At 34.9% G+C, this 21,523-nt stretch overlaps 1 protein-coding gene across 3 annotated transcripts; it reads left to right on the top strand.

Annotated features, from left to right (window-relative positions):
- Positions 1 to 1,801: 1,801 nt before the first annotated feature.
- On the top strand, positions 1,802 to 21,058 carry ctps1b (CTP synthase 1b). Of its 3 annotated transcripts, none has more exons than XM_073924891.1 (17): positions 1,802 to 2,379; positions 12,621 to 12,799; positions 12,948 to 13,118; positions 14,240 to 14,340; positions 14,788 to 14,904; positions 14,979 to 15,062; positions 15,142 to 15,374; positions 15,669 to 15,801; positions 15,986 to 16,074; positions 17,802 to 17,896; positions 17,999 to 18,061; positions 18,148 to 18,191; positions 19,775 to 19,871; positions 20,332 to 20,387; positions 20,473 to 20,569; positions 20,643 to 20,787; positions 20,893 to 21,056. In XM_073924891.1, the coding sequence occupies exons 2-17, from the start codon at positions 12,634 to 12,636 to the stop codon at positions 20,969 to 20,971; spliced, it is 1,770 nt and encodes a 589-aa protein (XP_073780992.1). In that variant the 5' UTR covers positions 1,802 to 2,379; positions 12,621 to 12,633; the 3' UTR covers positions 20,972 to 21,056. The 3 variants fall into 3 exon arrangements, with proteins under 3 accessions (XP_073780992.1, XP_073780993.1, NP_001104717.1); XM_073924892.1 differs by having other exon boundaries at positions 2,344 to 2,404; positions 12,593 to 12,799; NM_001111247.1 differs by lacking the exon at positions 1,802 to 2,379 and adding an exon at positions 9,666 to 9,710 and having other exon boundaries at positions 20,893 to 21,058.
- The last annotated feature ends 465 nt before the right edge of the window (positions 21,059 to 21,523 follow it).

Here is a 21,523-nt window from a genome sequence, read left to right as displayed (position 1 = left end):
CGGAGCCACAAAGGCTCTCTTGTCCGCAAGTTTAACATCTGACTTGTGAATGGTGTGTGTTCTAGGTTGGCTGGCGCAGGATCACATGCATTTCACTAAATCTGGATTTCATACATGACATTCATTAGAAAGGTTTCTCTGAGTCTGCATTGATCTGTCACTGCATGCAGTGTTTACTGAATACTATCTTAGCTGTCTTAAAGAGATAGTTCAGCCAAAAATGTTTTCACACTCAGGTCATCCAAGATGTAAGACACTTACATCAACTTCAGTAGAACATTAAAGAAGGTTTTTTTGGGGAAATCATGGTAAGCACAGTAGAAAAGGGATTGTTATGGTGTTAAAGAGTTGTATAAAGAGCTGAAAGAACAGATAAGAGAATGTTAGGGTTAGAAAATCAGAGAAAGTTGCTGTTTTTTGTAGTATAAATGGAATAGATTGAGGTTAATAGGGTGGAGTATTGTTAGTTCAGTCTTTAGTCATTCTCAAGAAATGAAGATAACTCTTTAGCTATTTCTTAATGATTAAATACTCAACTGAAAACTCATGACAACAAGACAACAGATGCGTATGCTAATGTAATAGCCCACACAGAGCAAGGTTTTATATACATATGTTACATATATTAAAGAGCACCTTTAATGAAAATCATCTTTCGTAAGCTGTTTGGACAGAACTGTGTGTAGGTACAGTGTATCCATATAGGGGTCATATTGGGGTGATATAAAGACAATGGGCCCTATCATACACCCGGCACAATGCGGCGCAAGGCACGACGCAATTGTTGTTTACTAGTTTCAGCTCGACGCAATAGTCATTTTAATGTTTTGCACCACGCTATTTAAATAGCAAATGCATTTGCACTCATATGTACGCCCATAGGCGTTCTGGTCTAAAAAAGGAGGTGTGTTAAGTCGCATTGCTGGCCTTTTTTGAGGAACTAAAATAGAATACACAATAGATCAGCTGAGAGCAGGTCTAAAGTCCAGCACAGAGCAGGTTCCCTACACATTGCTTAATACACATGTACAGCAATATGCAAATATCTTTACAAAGATTAAACAAAAATTAAAGGAATAACATATTACAAAAGTTAGTATTTATTTTATACATATTTATTTTATACAAGCAAAATAATCTGCCAATAGGGTAGGAATGTACTTATGCACTTACACATTCAGCAGCATAGTATATGTATGTAGTGTCATCCCAAATAGAACACAATTTTTTTTTTACCTAGTGGAAATTCACATTTTTTCCAGGATGACGTTTGGCGGTTGCCAAATCAACGAAATAAATAACCAAAGGACGAGTATGAGTATAACCTCATTCACCATCAGGAGGCAGTATAATCACTCTTGTGGGAGAAATTTGCTTTCACAATTTAAACTAAATTAAGTTATACAATATGAGTGCCCGATAGCTCCACCCCTTCTGCTACATGAGCAAAGCTGCGGCCGTTGAGTGTGTGAAGTGTCCAAAATTCCACTACTCATTTTAATGGTTGAATAAGTGCATCATCCGGGTATTTAGAGTGCACTTATTCTTTTTAGAGTTTTCAGTGTGAGTGCACTACTTACACTATTAATACTACAAAATGGCGTAGAATAGTGCATAAGTATGCGATTTGGGAAACACCTAAAGAATTCTTTTTTTATTGACTTCAATAAACATAAAAAATCCAATATTACATAAAAAAGACAATAATAGTAACAATGAAAATTACTTAACTGATAAGGTTAAATAATATTATAAAGACATAAAACAGTAAAATAAAAACATTATTACAAAATACAAAATTAAACAGAGATACATAAATAACACAAGAGGAAAGGACTTATGTGTCCATGATATTTCCAAAATAATTATCATAATAATCCAAGAATCTCACTTTGCTTGTTATTAACCAGTCTAAGAGATTTAATAAAAACATCAATTAAAAAAATACATAAATAAAAATAAATAAAAAATTGGAAAAAGAAAGCTGCAACAAAAATGTGTGTTTGTGAATAAAATATTTTTCATACAAAATAAAAAAGTTAATAATGTAGTTCTCTGACATATCAGTTTTACCTTTAACAAATAGTATCTTGAAGTTGAAGGGGGCTGGATGAAGCAATGTATTTAACTATATGAATATATTACTATTCCAAAAGCTTTTTGTGTTTTCACACTGAAAAAACATGTGAATAAGGATTTTGTCTTCAGTTTTACAAAATAATAAAGAACAATCAACTTCCATATACTTTGCCAAAGTACTATTCAACACCTAAAGACTTACCTGCAGGCACAGCACATCAACATGACGTCATATTAAGGTTGTACCCCAACATACCCCAACGTCGTGGGGACGTTGGATTTTGTTTGGAAATGAAAATAGTGTTTACATCAGAACCATGTCCAAGCTAAAATCCACCTAAAATCAACTAAATATCAACATAATTTGATGTTGTTATTGGACGTCAAAATAACGTTGTCCTTAGACGCTGACTAGACATTGAATTTTGGTCACCTGACGTCATGACCTAAATCTGATCTAATAGTAACGTCTTATGATATTGTGTGCCTGCTCGGTTCTTTAATACTATCTTGAACATTCCCAGGACAGTTTGACGAGGCAGGATAAACATTAATAATGGCTGATTGGAGTGTTTCATGAGACTTTAAAGAATTAGTTCACCCAAAAATTAATATTTTGGTGACAATTTAATCACTGTCAAGTGATTCCAAATCTTTATGAGTTTCTTTTCTCTGTTGAACACTAAAGATGAATTTTGGAAACCACTAACTATGCATAGTCGAACAAACTATGGGAGTTAACGGTTTCCAACATTCTACAGAATACCTTGGATAGCCTGGAATGAGTAAATAAACAGAAAATGTATCCCTTTAAATCTGTCTGAAAAAACGGTGTTCGTCCTCAGTTTAGCTTTGTTGAGCAACTAAAATTTCATTCTCTCAACATGAACATGCGGTAGCATCCAAAATATACACTTACAGCCTTTTGTTTAAACACCAACCCAGGATTTGCTACTCGTAGCTCTTTATGCTAAATACAAAAGCACCAAAAAAGTGCATCTGTTTTCACTTAATTACACAATCCTCTAATTTCTAGACCTCCCAAACACGACTACTATGGAGAAATTTGCTCTGTGTGAGTCTGTATTAACACAGGTGATCTGTCAACACTCATCCTGCAAAAAGGAGGGCAAAATAATACTGGTGCATTAAAATGATTTATTGATATCCATGGCACAATGTCAGTTGGGTTAAAATGCAGATTATTCTTTGAACACAACACACACTCTCTCTCATTTCACCCTCCTTCATAATCAAATTAGGGCTGATTCCAGGCAGAGGCACAAGCGCACACTCGACTACGCCCTCCAACTGCATTTGTTTTCCTCGTAAATTGTGGCTTTTACTGAGAGGATGTTGTGGGTGGATTCTGAGCTCACAAGCCTGTAAAAGTGGATATTAGATTGTCTTCATTCTGTCGTGCAAGAGAGACACCCATTTATTTGCTTTCATGCCAATAAATGCAAAAAGAGTTGGCATTGTAGTTAAAAAACAGTCTGGGTTTCCTTGGCATAACTTTAAATCTGTGATGTGTTAAAAAGTTTATAATAAAATCAAGAGTATTTGTCTTTCTTAGGTATTTTATACTAAAACTAAGAATCTTTCCAGTACAGATCTGAAATTTAATTTACATCCATTTAGATGTAAAACAACTTTGCATAGAGTCATTGGATATACAATTATTGGATATACAATTACAATTCTTTTTGTTTCTGTTAATCAAATCAAAATAATATTAATAATGTGTTATCTTTCTTAGTTATACAACACTATATTTTGGGCTGCACAATATATCGTTTCAGCATCAATATCGAAATGTGATTATTCGCAATAGTCACTTTGCAGGATATGCAATGTTGAGTTTGTATTATAATTCATTATTTGCATGTGATTTTTGATGTCTGTGATTTGTATAATGGCCTTAAAAGCATTCAGGCTTAAGAAAATGTGGCATTTCTGACCTCAACTATGATTAATTTTATTAAATTATTTTTATTTTTATCATTCAGTTACTGTACTTGAATACTGTTTGACTCGGAAAACATTAAAACACTTCTTTAATTGTACCTTTTCTTGATTTATAGATTGTAAGGCACTCCCATTGCAGATTCATCCTAATCGATCTAGCATTTTAAATTCTTTCCAAATAGAAATATTAAGTTATCTGATAAAATTGTATTCATATCCTAAAATATATATCGCAAAATAAAAACATATCACAATGCTACATTTTCTAAATTCCTACTAGAAAGGGCTAGATTTGATCATAAGATTGTTCATAATCAGATGGATCAATTTAAGTGTGTAAGTTGTAATAATAATAATGCATTTGTTGTTTTAACTTTGGTAAATAAAGACATACATAAAAACAGAATGCTTTATATTTGATGCTGATAATCAGTGGTGGAAAGAGTACTGAAAAATCATACACAAGTAAAAGTACCATTACTTGCCTAAAAATGAAGTGCAAGTAGAGTAAAAGTATCTGTTTTAAATATTGCTCAAAGTGTGAGTAAAAAGTAGCTCTTTCAAAAGTACTCAAGAGTAGTGAGTAGTGAGTATTACACTGTAGTCTAAAAAGCTGTTGCGTTTACATGTAATATGTGCGTGTGTGTGTAAACGTAACATTCTGTAGTGCATCGAGTTATTGCCCAGCAGGCACACAATGTCATAAGACGTTAGTATTAGGTTAGGTTTAGGTTGTGATGTCAGGTGACCAAAATTCAACGTCTAGCCAGTGTCTAAGGGCAATGTTATTGACATTACAGGACATTACAGTTTTTCTCAATGGCTTTGGTGCATATCTGACAACCCTATTTACATTTGCACAACAGTTCATGCATTTCCCAAAACAATTAGTACAAACTGCAAAATCTAGTTGATAACCTGCAAAAGCGTGTCACTTGCTCAAAATGGATAGCTCATTCCTCAAAAGCAAGTATTGATGTCAATGAAAGTGTCAGTGTCATCAAGATGAAAAGTCCTGACACCATTGTTTATGAACAAGATAGTCAAACGGCTTTGTCATGTTTTCATTATGACTCTGTACGTTTTCCAATGCAAAAATGTCTGATTTTGGTGACACTTCCCTGGCCCGGATTGGCTAATCGGGAGGACTGGGAAAATTCCCGGTGGGCCGGTTCGTTTTTTGGCCACGAGGATCGGTATCCCTCAGCAGTCGCACTAAAACTTTCATTTATTTATTTATTTCACCATAGCCTCACTCTTTTTATTCATTATTTTGCCACAACTCCGCTCTTTTTATTTATTTTCTCGCAGCCCCATGAACAAAATGCAGCCTGCATTCATCATTGATGCATGCATCATTTGACCCCAAACAGCAGCACCTTAGTGAATATAAGAATTCGAATTATTAAAATAATGAAAATTACACCTGCCCAATGAAAATCAGATGATTCACTACATTAATAAATCTAACATGATCAGGCGAGGCAGTGGCGCAGTAGGTAGTGCTGATGCCTCACAGCAAGAAGGTCGCTGGGTCGCTGGTTCGAACCTTGGCTCAGTTGGCGTTTCTGTGTGGAGTTTGTATGTTCTCCCTGCCTTCGTGTGTTTCCTCCGGGTGCTCCGGTTTCCCCCACAGTCCAAAGACATGCAGTACAGGTGAATTGGGTAGGCTAAATTGCCCGGAGTGTGTTGGTGAATGTGTGTGTGGATGTTTCCCAGAGATGGGTTGCGGCTGAAAGAGCATCCGCTGCGTAAAAACTTGCTGGATAAGTTGGCGGTTCATTCCGCTGTGGCGACCACTGATTAATAATGGGACTAAGCTGACAAGAAAATGAATGATTGAATGATCAGGAATCTAAAAAGGGGAGAAAAAACGATTAAGCCATTGTGGTCCAGTGATCAGCATGTTGCATTATGATTATGCTGACCTGAGTTCAAACCTCACCTGAGTTAATTTTTTTTTTTTTGTGCTAAGACATATAATATAATAGGTGTACATATTTTATTTTATTTATTTATTTATTTTTTTGTGTTACAAAGGACTGGATATCTATAAAGAATTTTCCACAGAATATATACTCAGATATTGCAGGAAAGGATGTGTATGATGTTTTTAAAGAATAGTGTTGGAGATTTAGCCACCCTTTAATGTTCTCATATTTATGAAAAACATTTGAAGTTCCAAAGCAGCTGTTTCCTTGAAAAAGAAATGATAGCGTCATTAGAAACTGAATTGGAAATTACGTTATTTTAATATAGTCAGTCCTGCACTGGGCCGGTCTAAGGCTTGAAACTTCAGGGCTGAAAAGGAGTCCCACTCTGGCCCTCTACACTTCCTGAAAATGCTCAAGACAGCACTATATACAGTATTATTTTCACAGCCATTTGAAAACTACAGTAAAGTTAGACATCACTGCATTGACAGATGCATGGATGTTTGGATAGATGGATGGATGGATGGATCGATGGACGGACGGACGGACGGACGGACGGACGGACAGAAAGACAGACAGACAGACAGACAGACATACAGACAGGCCCGTGCAGAGACCGTCCAAAGGGCATGTGCAGGATAAATCTGATCAGCTGTGTTATCGCGCGCGTTCTGATCAGCTGTGTTGTTGCGCGCTTACTCAAGAGCAGTGTTGTCGCACGCCTACTGAAGGGCGGGACCGAGGGTGTGTTGCGTCGCGGGGGCACTTTTGATCATTTTGGAAAGGCACTTTCTATCCAAGACTAAAAATGGCATGTGCACTGCACAGGTTGAGCCCTATGTGTGCACCTGCCTGCATACAGACAGACAGACAGACAGAAAGACAGACAGACAGACAGACAGACAGACAGACAGACAGACAGACAGACAGATAGATAGATAGATAGATAGATAGATAGATAGATAGATAGATAGATAGATAGATAGATAGATAGATAGATAGATAGATAGATAGATAGATAGATAGATAGATAGATAGATAGATAGATAGATAGATAGATGTGATCTTACATAATGTAAACAGCTCTACGTGTGAGTCTCATTATGAATGAAGGAGCTCTGCAAGTGCAGTTTGTTCTGGCATAATTACCTCCAGTGCTTATGTAAGTCCTGTGTGACAGACACACCTTACAGGAGAAGAGACACTGAGCTATAATTAGAGAAATAACAATCAGACTAAACGCAGCTGTCGACAGGATACACACACACACACACTCCGTTATTGACAGAAATGCTGATGAAGGATTACATGAATTACAGCCTCTGAATTATTCATTCAGACCATACACTTTAGGAGGAAAGCACTGGAGATACAGTCAGTCTAAATGACGAATACTAATCATTATATTATCATTGATTTCTAGGTTGATTGATCAACTACCATGTTTCAAAGACAAGACAGATATTATATAGAAACAGGGATACCTGAAAATAAAAGGCTTTGATGTGTTTGATACTTTGATGTGTTCAATTGGTCTCCATCATATGTTGCTGTTCAAAATTAGATAGAAGAAAAACAACCTGCAACCAGCACTGAAAACAGGATGGTTTATGACTCAGCATGTTTATGTAACCTTTCATGTTAAACTGTCAATAAGTATCAACGTCTATCAGTTTGTTTTTGACTTGCATCTCCAGTCATTGTGACGTCATTATGGCGCCATCTAGTGGATTTAAATAAATGGATTCACGTGTGGTAATCATATCAATAATAATGGCATAATCATTCATTTTCTTTTCGGTTTAGTCCCATTATTAATCAGGGGTCGCCACAGCGGAATGAAGCGCCAACTTATCCAGCATATGTTTAACGCAGCAAATGCCCTTCAGCCGCAACCCAACATCTATTCAATACACCTATTCACACACATACACTACGGCTCGTTTAACTTAAACCGGAGCACCTTGAGGAAACCCTTGATACATAATATAGAATAATATATTATATGTTAACCAGTTCGTTCGCACTTTGTCTGTGTTTTGCCTGTACACCCAATTCCACTATAAAAAAAACTATAATAAAAAGCTGAATTAGCTACAAAATTAGCAAAATTAGCATATCTTTATTGTTAGCTATACATTTCATCGGCCGAATTAGATAAAGATAGGATAAAAACAATGAAAGGCGTCAAGCGCCAAAATGTCAAATGTTTTATTTTTTCAAATATCCTTCTCCCGCGCGACGTGACGTCAGATACTGCTTATCGTAATCATAGAAACTTTATGCCCTAGTTTTGCCATTCTAGTAGATGTTTTCCCATTTCCCCATTTGTCAACCATTTATTTTTGTGCCATTAAATTTGCTTATAGCAGGTGTTAACTTTCATCCACTGTTGTGTAAAGGAAGTTTATGTAAATATGTCAGTTTTGTGCGATTAAGATTACTGGTAACAATTTACAATATAGTTGTAGGCCTGTAATTTAGGTCTATTTACTAACATAGACAACTAATTATATATAAAAAACTATTAATCTTTTTAAGGTTAGTTAATGATATTAAAGTTGTTTATTGTTAGTAAAAGTTGTTTATGTTAACTCACAGTGAATTACCTACTAATGTAAACAAACAATAATTTGAGAGTTTATTAGTAAATTTTAATCTATTTTTAATTTATAAATGCTGTAAAAGTTGTTCATTATTAGTTTAGGTTAGTGAATAAGTAATTCAACCTTATTGTAAAGTGTGAAGTAGAAACAAACGAGTGTCCGTCTTGAATTTATTAAGATTTGTGCTTAATTACAAGATAAGCCTATTCATTTCTTTATTTGTGACATTTTTTTAACCTCTAAATGTGTATTAATTTATAGATTTTGGGAATATTAAATAGAAATCTGCTTAGATGGACAGAACATGGCATGCCTGTGCAAATAATAATTATTTTATTAAATTGAAATGAATATTAAATATTTTTATTAAGATAATTAGACACATTTTAACAAAATAAATACAAAGTGTGGATTAAATATTAATTGAAATTATGATCATTAAAAAAATAATATAAATGTTTTGAATATACCATATAAAATGATTAGAATAATTCCAATAAAATTTATTAGAATAATTGTTTTAAATGTTGAATTATCTCTAAACTAATAATTCCAAATGAATAATAAAAATTCTAAACATGTCAATTAATGTCCAAATAAATATATCAGCTACTACAATATAACAAATAAGGAAATATATCTTCAAATTTATATTTTAGTTGCATTTATAATATAAATATCCTCATAAACTAAGAACTAGTCTTAATAATCAGATAAAAAAGTGGCAATGACCTTATTTATTTTTTTTCCCAGACGTGCAAACACAGCAACGTGAGCCCACGCCTCCATTTAACATATTTTATTTAAGGAATGTAACTTACCCACACGCATTAAAAATGTATGTCATGCAATTGCTACTGAAATTATTCGATAAAGTATGGCAATGCATCACATAAATAGCTTCCATAATGTGTTCAGTTGGTTATATCCGTCATTCACTCAATGTTATGCAGAGTGGCAAAGCTAGAGTTAAGTATCGGATCTCACAGCACGTGTTGTTTTGGCGCTTTACCGCATATCGCTGACACCCAAAACAAACGTGTCTTCAAGATGGCTCGTCTATACTGAAGCGGCTGACGTTTTTAATCTCAGGTTTTTACATATCGGAACGGAGCAGTTTCAGGTATAGTTAAAGGCTTAGTTTATGTTCCATGTCAGCTTTCATTGCGCCTCTTGAATCACTTGCTCTAACATGGAGTTCACTGCAATGTTATGTAATGTATGGGGGTCCCCTAATGTGTTTAAAAGTGGGCTCTATTAGAAACAATATGAAACGCTGGGATTATTCGTGAATGTACATTGTATATGCTATGGTGGACGACGTTTTTCGGCGTATTTTGCTATTGTTTACAAGGTCATCGTAGGTTTAACGTTACAGTTTGTCCTCTGAACATTATCTGCTTGGGTGTTGCAGAATGTAAAATGGCCATTATAAATAAATATGTAAATATTATATAAGTGTACATAATGTTAATTGCTATTATGGCCTGTTTGTTTTCCTGCCAGAAATGCATTTATTGATTTATTTATTTATGACAGTGATTGATCACTTTAGATACATTGTTCAAAGACAGGTGTAAACCATGAAAAATAATTGGGTTTATAAAGATTTATTGTAGTATGTCAGTTTCCAAACATGTATTTATATATTAAAAAATATAAATATTTAAGCTATAAATGTCTAGAGGTTATAAGGGTTATAAGCTTAAATTAATATTTTAATGTTTATAAATATTAATAAATAATATAAATGTGTTTATTAGGGCTGCAAAATATTAGACAAATCTAGCATTGTGATAATTTTTATTTTGCGATATTTATTGCAATATTAATACAATGTCACCTGATAACTTAAATATCTCTATTTGGAATGAATTTATAATGCTAGAACGATTGGGATGCTTCTGCAGTGGAAGTACATCTTCAAAAAATCTAATAAACTATATACGTTTTGGGGTATCTATGTACGTTTCTGCTATTTGCAGTGGATTTCTGTATTTTCATGTGAGTTTTTTTATGCCCAACAATTTATAAATACAATCAAGAAAAGTTACAATTGAAGAAGTATTTTATTGTGTAACAGTACTCGAGTACAGTAACTGAATGATAAAAATAAAAACAATTCATTTAAAATTAATTGTTGTTAAAGTCATAAATGGTGCAATGTCTTATGCCTGAATGCTTTTAAGGTCATTATACAATCACAGGCATCAAAAAACACATGCAAATAATGAATCATAATGCAAACTCAAAATTGCATATACTCGCAATGTGACAATTGCGAATGATCACATTGCGATATCGATGCTGAAACGATATATTGTGCAGCCATAGTGTTTATGGTTTGTAGACAAGACTGACACTAACACAATGTAATAATTTTATTTGATGAAAATAAACATTTAATTTGTGAATTATGAATATTATTATTTACAATACTTTGACAGCTACACACCACTTACGTATTTTGAAATTGAAATGTTTTTTTATTTATTTCATAAATTGGCTTGTTTATCGTACAAGATATGCAGAAATAATTAGGGATGCTCCAATACCAGTTTCGGTATCGGGTCGATACTTGGCTAAAATACTAGTACTTGTATCATACACAAAATGCCAATACCACGCACCGATACCTCTCAACTGTATTTCATTATGCGGATGTGATTTGTTGTCCTACTCGACTTCAACCTCTTATTGTATTAATTAATGTATTATATATTAATATATAGTCCTTATAAAAAATCTGTTTATAAAATACATTATTAACAAATCAAAAGCCTTCTGAAGAATAAACTGAATATGCAATATGATCCTTGCATAATGATAACTCGAAACAAGCTACCGCTTATTTTATATATAAACTATAAATATAAAAAAAAATTGTGAAATTTTAAGTAACGGAACATTATATGTAAAAAATAAATAAAATAAATCTAAACTTTTATATTCACCTTATTCTTTACGTACGAGCGGGCGCAACCATTTGAATCGTTTTTGCTCGAGACTTCAGGTCTCATTCACTTCCATTTATTTTTAGACGTCAAAACAGCTTGTTATGCTGCTTGATGTTGCAAACTTCTACTTGGTTTGTAGTGTCATGCAAACACTTGTTTGTAGAGCAAGTAGTTTGACCATTTTTGCCATTTATTATTCCTAGTCATTTCTCCCATAGGCAACTGAATCGGAAGTTCTGAAACAATCGCAAAAACGAGCACACTTTCGCATTGAAGAATAAGGTCAATAGTAGATTACAGGCTAAATAAAAGTGCCTAGAGCTAAACATCACTGCAGGCAGTCTGTCAAGATAAAATCGATTAAATCATCTTAATTTTTTAGAGAAAGTAGTTTAAGTTTACATGACCAACTATTGATCTTATCCATCCGTGACCCTCTCATAATTAAGCATCGTGTAGCCTACGTTTTGATTACCTGACCCGCAGATTAATGGCAGTACACAGGAATATAAGAAAGAACTGCACATAACAGGGTTTTATGTGTCCCCAATATGCAATGTCAAGAGAGTGACTCCATAAGTTAACGTAAACTGCACCAATTGAATATGTAATGTGTGAAGTCGTGGACACATGTCAGCGCAAGTATAACTTATCCTTTAAATATCCAATGCTTAATCGGTAATTGATAAGGTCTATTGATTTGCAGGGTTATCAGCAATGTGTGTATATTTTTGGTTTGAAACTGCCTTCTGTTAAAGATTTTTGTGTTCATTCTTGCTACAGGCACGAACTAAAACTTCCTTTCAAAGTAATTGCACTTTAATTGAAATTAAATTTAAGTAGTATCGGAATCGGTACTTGGTATCGGCAAGTACACAAATTATATGACTTGTAACGGTTTGTAAAAAAGTGTAATCTGTTTATCCCTAGAAATAATTGTAATGTAGTTGACAAAAAAATCAGACGTTATTGACACAGACATATTTATTATATTGTTCGGTGGATGTTTGTGATCAATTATTTACAATGAATTACATAATTGTTGAAGTAAATCACTGTCTTTCTTACATTGATAGGTGTTGTTGTATAATGAAGTACATACTGGTGACAGGGGGAGTGATTTCTGGCATTGGTAAAGGCATCATCGCCAGCAGTGTGGGCACTATTCTCAAATCATGTGGTCTGCATGTCACTTCCATCAAAATCGACCCCTACATCAACATTGATGCTGGCACGTTCTCTCCGTATGAGCATGGTAAGTAATCTGAAGCAGTTTACTTGCAGTCATGTTGACAATACAGAAATATCAACTTCTTATTTTAGCTGACTGTATATATAGAGAGCGACATAGCACATTAATGGCACTGACAGCTGTCGTTTGTTTTTATCTCTTTGTTTGACAGGTGAGGTGTTTGTGTTGGATGATGGCGGGGAGGTTGACTTGGATTTAGGAAATTATGAACGTTTTTTGGACATCCGGCTAACCAGAGACAACAATCTGACGACAGGGAAGATCTATCAGTCTGTTATAAACAAAGAGAGGAGAGGGGATTACTTGGGCAAAACTGTACAAGGTGAATTATGCAATAAAGATGTTTGAAAATAAATAGGAATTGTTGCATGAGGATCCAGGATTTTTTTTTTTTTGCGTTTGAACATAAAATATGTTAAAATAATTATTTTTGTGCATGTTGTATAAGTTGTTTTGCAGATATTAAGATTACATTTAACTGTGTCTATATAACCATACTGTAACACACACTCATCGGCCATTTTATTAGGTACACCTGTCTAACTGCTCATTAACCAAATTTCTAATCAGCCAATCACATCGCAGCAACTTGTAGACATGTTCAAGCCGATTTGCTGCAGTTTAAACCGAGCATCAGAATGAGGAAGAAAGGTGATTTGAGTGACTTTGAACATGGCATGGTTGTTGGTGCCAGACGGGCTGGTCCGAGTATTTCAGAAACTGCTGATCTTCTGGGATTTTCACGCACAACCATCTTTAGGGTTTACAGCGAATGGTCCAAAAAAGAGAAAATATCCAGTGAGCGGCAGTTCTGTGAGCACAAATACCTTGTTGATGCCGAGGTCAGAGGAGAATTGCCAGACTGGTTCCAGCTCATATAAAGGCAACAGTAACTCAAATAAATTTGCATCATGAATGTGCAGCTGCAGCAACTATGTGATGCTATCATGTCAATATGGAACACAATATTTGAGAAATATTTCCAGTACCTTGTTGAATCTATACCACAAAGGATTAAGGCAGTTCTGAGGGCAAAATAGGGTCCAAGCCGATACTAGTAAGGTGTACCTAATAAAGTGGCCGTTGAGTGTAGATTACAGTTTAAATGTTTTGGGTTTGGTAAAATATTTAAGGGCTCTACTATTACTTTAACTACTATTAGAATTAGAAGAATTAAAAAAACTGTATATATTTTAAGAGGTAATTTATTCATGTTGCAGCAAAACAATGTTTTCTTCAGTCTTTAATGTAACATGATTTACATTATAATTTGCCTATTAGTTTTTTTTAGGTAATTGTCAATATTTAAAACTTTACAATTTTAATGTATACAATTGCAAACGTTTTTTAGGATTATATGATTGGAAATTTTAAAAGAACCATGTGCAAAAAATATAAAGGAAAATTATGTTAAAATAAAAATCTTTTCATTAATTTTTTCAGTGGTACCACATATAACTGATGCTATACAGGAATGGGTTATGCGGCAGGCCAAGGTCTCAGTGGACGATGATGGTATTGAACCTGAAGTCTGTGTCATTGAGGTATATCCATTTTGTGTTTGCTATTTATTGGAAATAGTTGATTTAATGCTATCAAGACTATTTAATGCAAAAGACTACTATAGAAAGAATGTGCTAAATTATGCACATTGTAGCAACAATATTAACACCCAAATATTCAATTCCCAGGGAAAGCAAGAACTGATAAAAATATTTTTAATGCAATGAAGTCATTAGGAATAAAAGCACCTGCCAAATGTATAAATGTATATACAACATTTAAAAAATGCTGTTTCACAGATCTAATATACTGATATACATGTTATTATTTCCATTATATTTCATTAACACACCCAATGTTGTTAGACTATTGTGAGCTGTTGCTATAACTTATGTGTATCTGACAGCCAACTTTCTGTGGAAGTGCACTGTGTCCATATTCAGTCTATGTTCAGTTTAAGTTTACCACAACTTTTATTTCCTCCACAGCTTGGAGGTACAGTTGGAGATATTGAGAGTATGCCTTTCATCGAAGCTTTCAGACAGTTTCAGTTCAAAGTGAAACGGGAGAACTTTTGTAACATCCATGTCAGTCTGGTTCCTCAGGTAGGAAACAAACTTTGTTTTTAATTCAGAATATGTTGATAAAACGCTGTTTACTTGAGTTTGGTCTTTTTTAGCCTAATTCAACAGGAGAACAGAAGACCAAACCCACACAGAACAGCGTCCGAGAGCTTCGTGGACTCGGCCTGTCTCCTGATCTGGTCAGTCTTAATTCTCTATAACACTGAAGAAGATTCAATCCAGGTATTTTTTTTATTTAATATTATATTTCATTTGCAGATTGTTTGTCGTTGTTCAACTCCATTGGACACTGCTGTAAAAGAGAAGATCTCCATGTTTTGCCATGTCGAACCCGAGCAGGTGATCTGCATACACGACGTGTCCTCCATCTACAGAGTACCTTTACTCCTGGAGGATCAGGGCATGGTTCACTACTTCTGCCGCAGGCTGGACTTGCCCATACAGATGAGACCACGTCAAATGCTCAGAAAGTGGAAGGAGATGTCAGACAGGTTTGTGCTGCTGGATCCACCTAAAGCCGAGTTCACACCAAATGGGGAAATAAGTATTTGCGCAAGTAAATGACAGTAAATAAATACCTGGGAATAGATTATTGCAGCAAAGCATGAATGACGTGGAATCTGTCAAATAATTGAAGTGAAAAAGTCAAGTGAGGGAAAGCATCCCCCGAGTAAACCAGAGCAAGTGACTCCATGTTTCGTGTCTGGTGTGAACCCAACATAACAGTCCCAAAAAGCTGCAATCTTCTGACTGCTGTTTTGAATGTGCTTGTTAATGTTTCATAGGTCTGACCGACTTCTTGAGCAAACCTCTATTGCTTTAGTAGGCAAGTACACCAAGCTGTCAGACTCTTATGCCTCTGTTATTAAAGCACTGGAGCACTCTGCCCTCGCCATCAACTATAAGCTTGAGGTCAAGGTAAGGAATAACTACTAGCATAAAATAATTGTTTTTATTATAGTAAAAAAATATTTTGGCCCATTGAAAGGTGTCCTTTTGAATTTAAGTTTCTTGGGTTTTCTTTTTTTTTTTTTTTGTCTTTTTTTTTTTTTTTTTGCAAATGTGTGTTAGTCTAATAGTATCAAATGGTACTGTGTTTCAGTACATAGATTCAGCTTATCTGGAGCCAGCAGCATTGCAGGATGAGCCAGTGAAGTATCATGAGGCCTGGCAGAAGCTCTGCAGTGCTGAGTGAGTGTGTCTTCAATATAAACAATAGAAATGATCAAATAAAAAAATTGGGGTTAATGAGTTAAAAAAAAAAGATTTTGCAGTATTTATTTTTGCAATAATTTAATCAAAAATACAGTAAACAAATACAGTAAAATTGTATATTTTTTCTTGTAATTTCTGTGATGCAAAAGTTAATTTTTTATTAGCATATTATTACTACTAACTTGTAATCCTTTAAAAAATATTTAAAAATGCTGATTAAGTGATCAAAAACATTTTTCATTATAGTCAATTTTAAATAAAGATGTGCTGCTTCATATTTTTGTAGAAACTGTGATTTGGAAAACTGTGAAAAATGTTTAGTTGCAAAAAACTGAATTTTCCTTTTTTTGTTTTGGGGTTAACATTTTCAGAAAGTGGTGTTAAGCAGATCACACACCGGATGCGCAGCTCGGTGCCACGACACGGTGCGCACATGACAGTTACATGCACATTCGCATGCTATTTAACATGAAACTAATCAGATGGCGCTCTGTGGCACAGCAGAAATATGAACAGTGTCCTGAGTCATGGCTGGGCGCCACCGACTTCTGGCTTCGGTGTGTATTCAGAACCCTGATAGAAACCTTTGTTTAGAATTCTGAAATGCATGGCGATGCGTGGCGCGTCACGAGCGGTGCTTCTGGTGTGCGACCTGCTTTAGAATAAATATATAAATATGTTCTGCGCATTTCATTTAAGAAATCTGGAGGCAACATTCAGAACCTATCATAGATATCAAATACAATATAATATCTTGGTAAATTTTTTTTTTCAATTACTTTTCCTACCATGTGTGGAGTCTTGTGACCCCACTTCGTTAAGGCTGATTTATACTTATTTTATTATGATTTATACTTATTTTATTACTCTGATATTATACTTCTGCCAAGCGCACCTGTACGGTCTCGCAGCCTTTGCATACCCGCACACCTCCCAAAACAATGTAACTACGCATCACAATGACGTGTAGCTAATGCTTTGTGATTGGTCGGTTTGGTAGGGATGATGAGGGTGGGCGGTGCAAAGAGGCACATTTTAGTTAATGTGTGTTTTACTTTCAGTTGTTTAGCGTTGATGTTCCATAAAGAATCATAGATAGTAGATAGTGTGTGTTTCGTTCAATTATTTTAAAATCAAGTAATACACACTACATTTAAAAATCTCTCACTTGTAATATGTGAGCATTTTCTCTATACAAAACTTGTCAGTGAACTATAAGAGCAAAAACATAGAATAAATAGATAAAATAGAAGTTCATTAATTGTAATGGAGGTAAAAGAGATTTTGATTTTAGGCTAAATCGCCCTGCCTTACCCTTTGCTAACCATTTGATGTTTCTAATAAACTCGTTCATTTGACACTATCATATTATATTTAACATATCACACTTTATACAGTAAAATATACTGTATTAAACTTGATTTAGTAAAATATAACAACTAATAAAAAATCTTACTTGCCCCAATCTTGCTTTTTAGCAGTCTAATGCATTATTAAATAAAATCAAGTCATGCTTTTCTTTTATTATTACATATTTATAAAGAAATTTGGGTTTTACAAACTGCATTGTAAATGTTGGTTTAATCTTTGAAAAGATGTAATTTAGAGTATTCTGTTGTTTTCTGTTATATATTGTTAGTTTGAGCATGTATTGATTGAATGTTTATTTGAACATTAGTTTGACTCCTTCGTTGTGCTGTTAGTGGTGTTCTAGTTCCTGGAGGATTTGGCGTGCGAGGCACAGAGGGAAAAATCCAAGCCATCAACTGGGCGAGGAAACAGAAAAAGCCATTTTTAGGTAACAAATCGTGTGCAGAAATCTGTGTTAGTGACAAAACATAATGTAATCACAAGCTGTTTTGACAGCAGTCCTGTAGTACATGTCAACCTTGTTCCGCAGGTGTGTGCTTGGGCATGCAGCTGGCAGTGTGTGAATTTGCTCGTAATGTACTTGGCTGGGAAGGTAAGAGAACACCCATACAGATGTTCGTATGAATTTACTTTTACATTACAGTGGTACAAGTGTTTATTTAAAAATTCTCTTTACAGATGCAAATTCCACAGAGTTTGATCCTGAAACAAAACATCCAGTGGTAGGTGTCCGTTTGGTCAAACAAATAATTATATATACATAATGATTAAATTTTTTGGCCCAGTTTGTATCTGGTTTAAAGAGATAGTTTGCTCAACAGAAAAAGGAAATTGTGCTCACTATTTACTCCCCATAAGTTGTCCCAAATCTTTATGGTGTTCTTTATTCTTTTGAACACACTCATAAAAAAATATATTTTGAAAAAAAAACTGTAAAATAAACTCTTTAAAGGAGTGTTCAGACTTTATTGCAACATTTTTTTCTTATTTAATTATGCTCTATAACACTTTAGCAAGAGGAACACCTAGGTACTATTGCATAAAATGTGGTTATGTGGCTTGAGTGAGCAGGGAAGCTGTCATGGTACAATGCAGTAAAGTATGAACATATGCTAATCTGTTATTTTCCAACACATCACATTACGGTCAAGGTTTACTGCAGTTTGGAAAGACAAGGTTTTAAACCCGTAAAACTTTTCTGTTATACCATTCCAATGGTATATGTATGTTTTTTTAATGTGTCTGTACAACTATTTTGTTTAGTTTTTAAGGGCAATAGTACCTCCAGCAGAAAAGGCCCTTCACATCAAAAGCTACTAGTCACCCCATGATTCAGCAAACATCTCAAAAAAAAAAATCTTATGATCCTACACCCAGCATACTATTGACTATTGACTGGCTTACTTTATATTCAAAGAAAAGAAAGATCTTCAATAATGCCTTTTCAAGTTGTAAAGAATTCATTTAGAGCAGTAATAGCAATACTGTAATAGAGTAAAACTATTATATATAAGCTCAGTTGGCTTTCTGTGTGAAGTTTGCATGTTCTCCCTGCCTTTGTGTGGGTTTCCTCTGGGTGCTCCGGTTTCCCCCACAGTCCGAAGACATGCGGTACAGGTGAATTGGGTAGGCTAAATTGTCCGTAGTGTATGAGTGTGTGTGTGTGTGTGTATGTGTGGATGTTTCCCAGAGATGGGTTGCGGCTGGAAGGGCATCCGCTGCGTAAAAACTTGCTAGATAAGTTGGCGGTTCATTCCGCTGTGGCAACCCCAGATTAATAAAGGGACTAAGCCGACAAGAACATGAATGAATGAATGATATATATTTATATGAATATATATATATATAATTATTTTTAGGGTTTTTTCACCTTTATTAGATAAGACAGTGGAGGAAAGACAGGAAAGCATTGGGATCAGAGAGAGGGGAAGGATCGGCACAGGACCTCGAGCTGGGAATCCAACACGAGTAGCCGTGAGCACCATGGTGCCACATGTCGACACACTTAACCACTAGGTTATTGGCGGCAACGAAACCATGATATTTTTATTCAGGGTTATCATACCATCAGAAACATATAACGGCCCATGCCTAGAAGGTAATCTGTTGTGGCTTTTTCAAAGTATTCAGTCACACCAGAATTTACAGTATGAAAACAATTCAATCAAATGCTTTTTCAACTACATCTGGAGGTGGCTTAAATTGGGCATACTAAAAGCTGTTAGATCTCAATTTACACCTTTTTTGTGTAAATAATGATCAAATCGCTGAAATGCATCTTAATATATCTGTGTTTTGGATCTAGGTTATTGAAATGCCTGAGCACAATCCAGGGCAGATGGGTGGAACCATGCGGCTGGGAAAAAGACGCACCTTATTCAAAAGCACCCCCAGCATTCTCCGTAAGTTGTGATCTTTTGTTTATCTTAAAATCATACATTTTCTTTTCGGCTTAGTACCTTTATTAATTTGGGATCGCCACAGCGGAATGAACCGCCAGCTTATCCAGCATATGTTTAACATATTGGTTTCTTTTCCGGCCGCAACCCATCACTGGGAAACACCCATACACTCCCATTCACACACATACACAATGGACAATTTAGCTTACCCAATTCACCTGTACCACATGTCTTTGGACTTGTGGGGGAACCCGCCGGAGCACCCATGCGAACATGGGGAGAACATGCAAACTCCACACAGAAATGCCAACTGACTCACCCAAGGCTTAAACTAGCGACTTTCTAGCTGTGAGGCGACAGCGCTACCCACTTAAAATCTTAAAATCATATGTCACAAATATAAATGTACATTCTATTTAAATAAGTGCATATAGATAATATTTGAATTATATTGTTGTAGGAAAGCTGTATGGAGATGCTGAATACGTGGACGAAAGGCATCGACACCGCTTTGAGGTTTGCAATAAAGATCTACTCTAAAATACCGTAAATGTTTTGTTTTCTATTTATTCATGTTAGTAATCTTTGCATTTTTTTCCAGGTGAATCCAGAACTGAAGCACCACTTCGAGGATAGAGGTTTTCGATTTGTGGGTCAGGACCTAGAGGGGGAGCGGATGGAGATCATTGAACTTGAAGGTCAGTGATCGTCTAGTATTTGAAAAAGCGGTCAGTCAGTGCTCATTTCAACTGATTTCTTCTGTCCAAACAGATCACACGTATTTTGTTGGAGTGCAGTACCATCCAGAATTCACTTCTCGCCCGATCAAACCCTCACCACCGTATTTCGGCCTTCTGCTGGCAGCGTCTGGGAAACTGCAAAACTACCTCCAGAAAGGATGCAGGCTCTCACCTCGGTTTGTTGCTTCTTAAACTCATATCATCCTAAATTAATTTAAAGTGGAGACATGCAGTATACTGTGTAAGTTGTCTTATTATCTTGTTTTCCTTTTCTCTCTCAGAGACGCATACAGTGACCGAAGCGGCACTAGTTCACCAGACTCGGAAATCTCTGAATTCAAATTCCCATCGCTTTCTTAAAAAGGAAAAACCCACCTAATCATAAAAACACATGAATGACGTTTTATGATATGAATGTATGAATTTAAATAAATGGATAACAATGCTAATGTGTTGGTTTTAAAATGTGAACAAGTGTGTTGTGTACAGTGGTATAGAAGTGATAATTTATAGTTATTCATTGTACATTTTCATTTAATTTAATTTATTTAATTAATTAAAATTTTAGAAATAATGTGTTTTAATAATTTTAATTTGTATATTAAAGTAATTTTTTATTATACAGAACTAGCTGAAATATTATATATTAAAAGTTTTATGAAATATTTAACATTTATTGTATTTCGAGTATCATAACTAGTATTACTTGGATGGTTTTATCAGGAGTTGACATTAATAACAATGAGCTGTGTTTAAAATGGCTCACTGAACTTGTCTATGCAAATACATATGTAAATTGATTGTTTTTACAAACTAGGGGATTTTTATATATAGAGAGAGAGCACTCTACCACTTATAACTATTACTTTACCAAATAAAATAACAATTTGGAAGAGATCATTTTCCAGAAGG

Source organism: Danio rerio, chromosome 16 (assembly GCF_049306965.1).
Source record: "Danio rerio strain Tuebingen ecotype United States chromosome 16, GRCz12tu, whole genome shotgun sequence".
In the NCBI taxonomy this organism is placed as follows: Eukaryota; Metazoa; Chordata; class Actinopteri; order Cypriniformes; family Danionidae; genus Danio; species Danio rerio.
The sequence above is the reverse complement of the archived record's forward strand: the minus strand, read 5'-3'. Positions and strand labels throughout refer to the sequence as shown.

What these genes read in the sequence shown, in the direction of transcription:
- ctps1b (XM_073924892.1), top strand. Translation starts at nt 2,371, where the DNA reads ATGAAAATAGTGTTTACATCAGAACCATGTCCAA. An exon ending in ATGTCAGTCTGGTTCCTCAG is followed by an intron (nt 14,905 to 14,978) that starts GTAGGAAACAAA and finishes GGTCTTTTTTAG; the next exon opens with CCTAATTCAACAGGAGAACA. An exon ending in TAATGTACTTGGCTGGGAAG is followed by an intron (nt 18,062 to 18,147) that starts GTAAGAGAACAC and finishes TTCTCTTTACAG; the next exon opens with ATGCAAATTCCACAGAGTTT.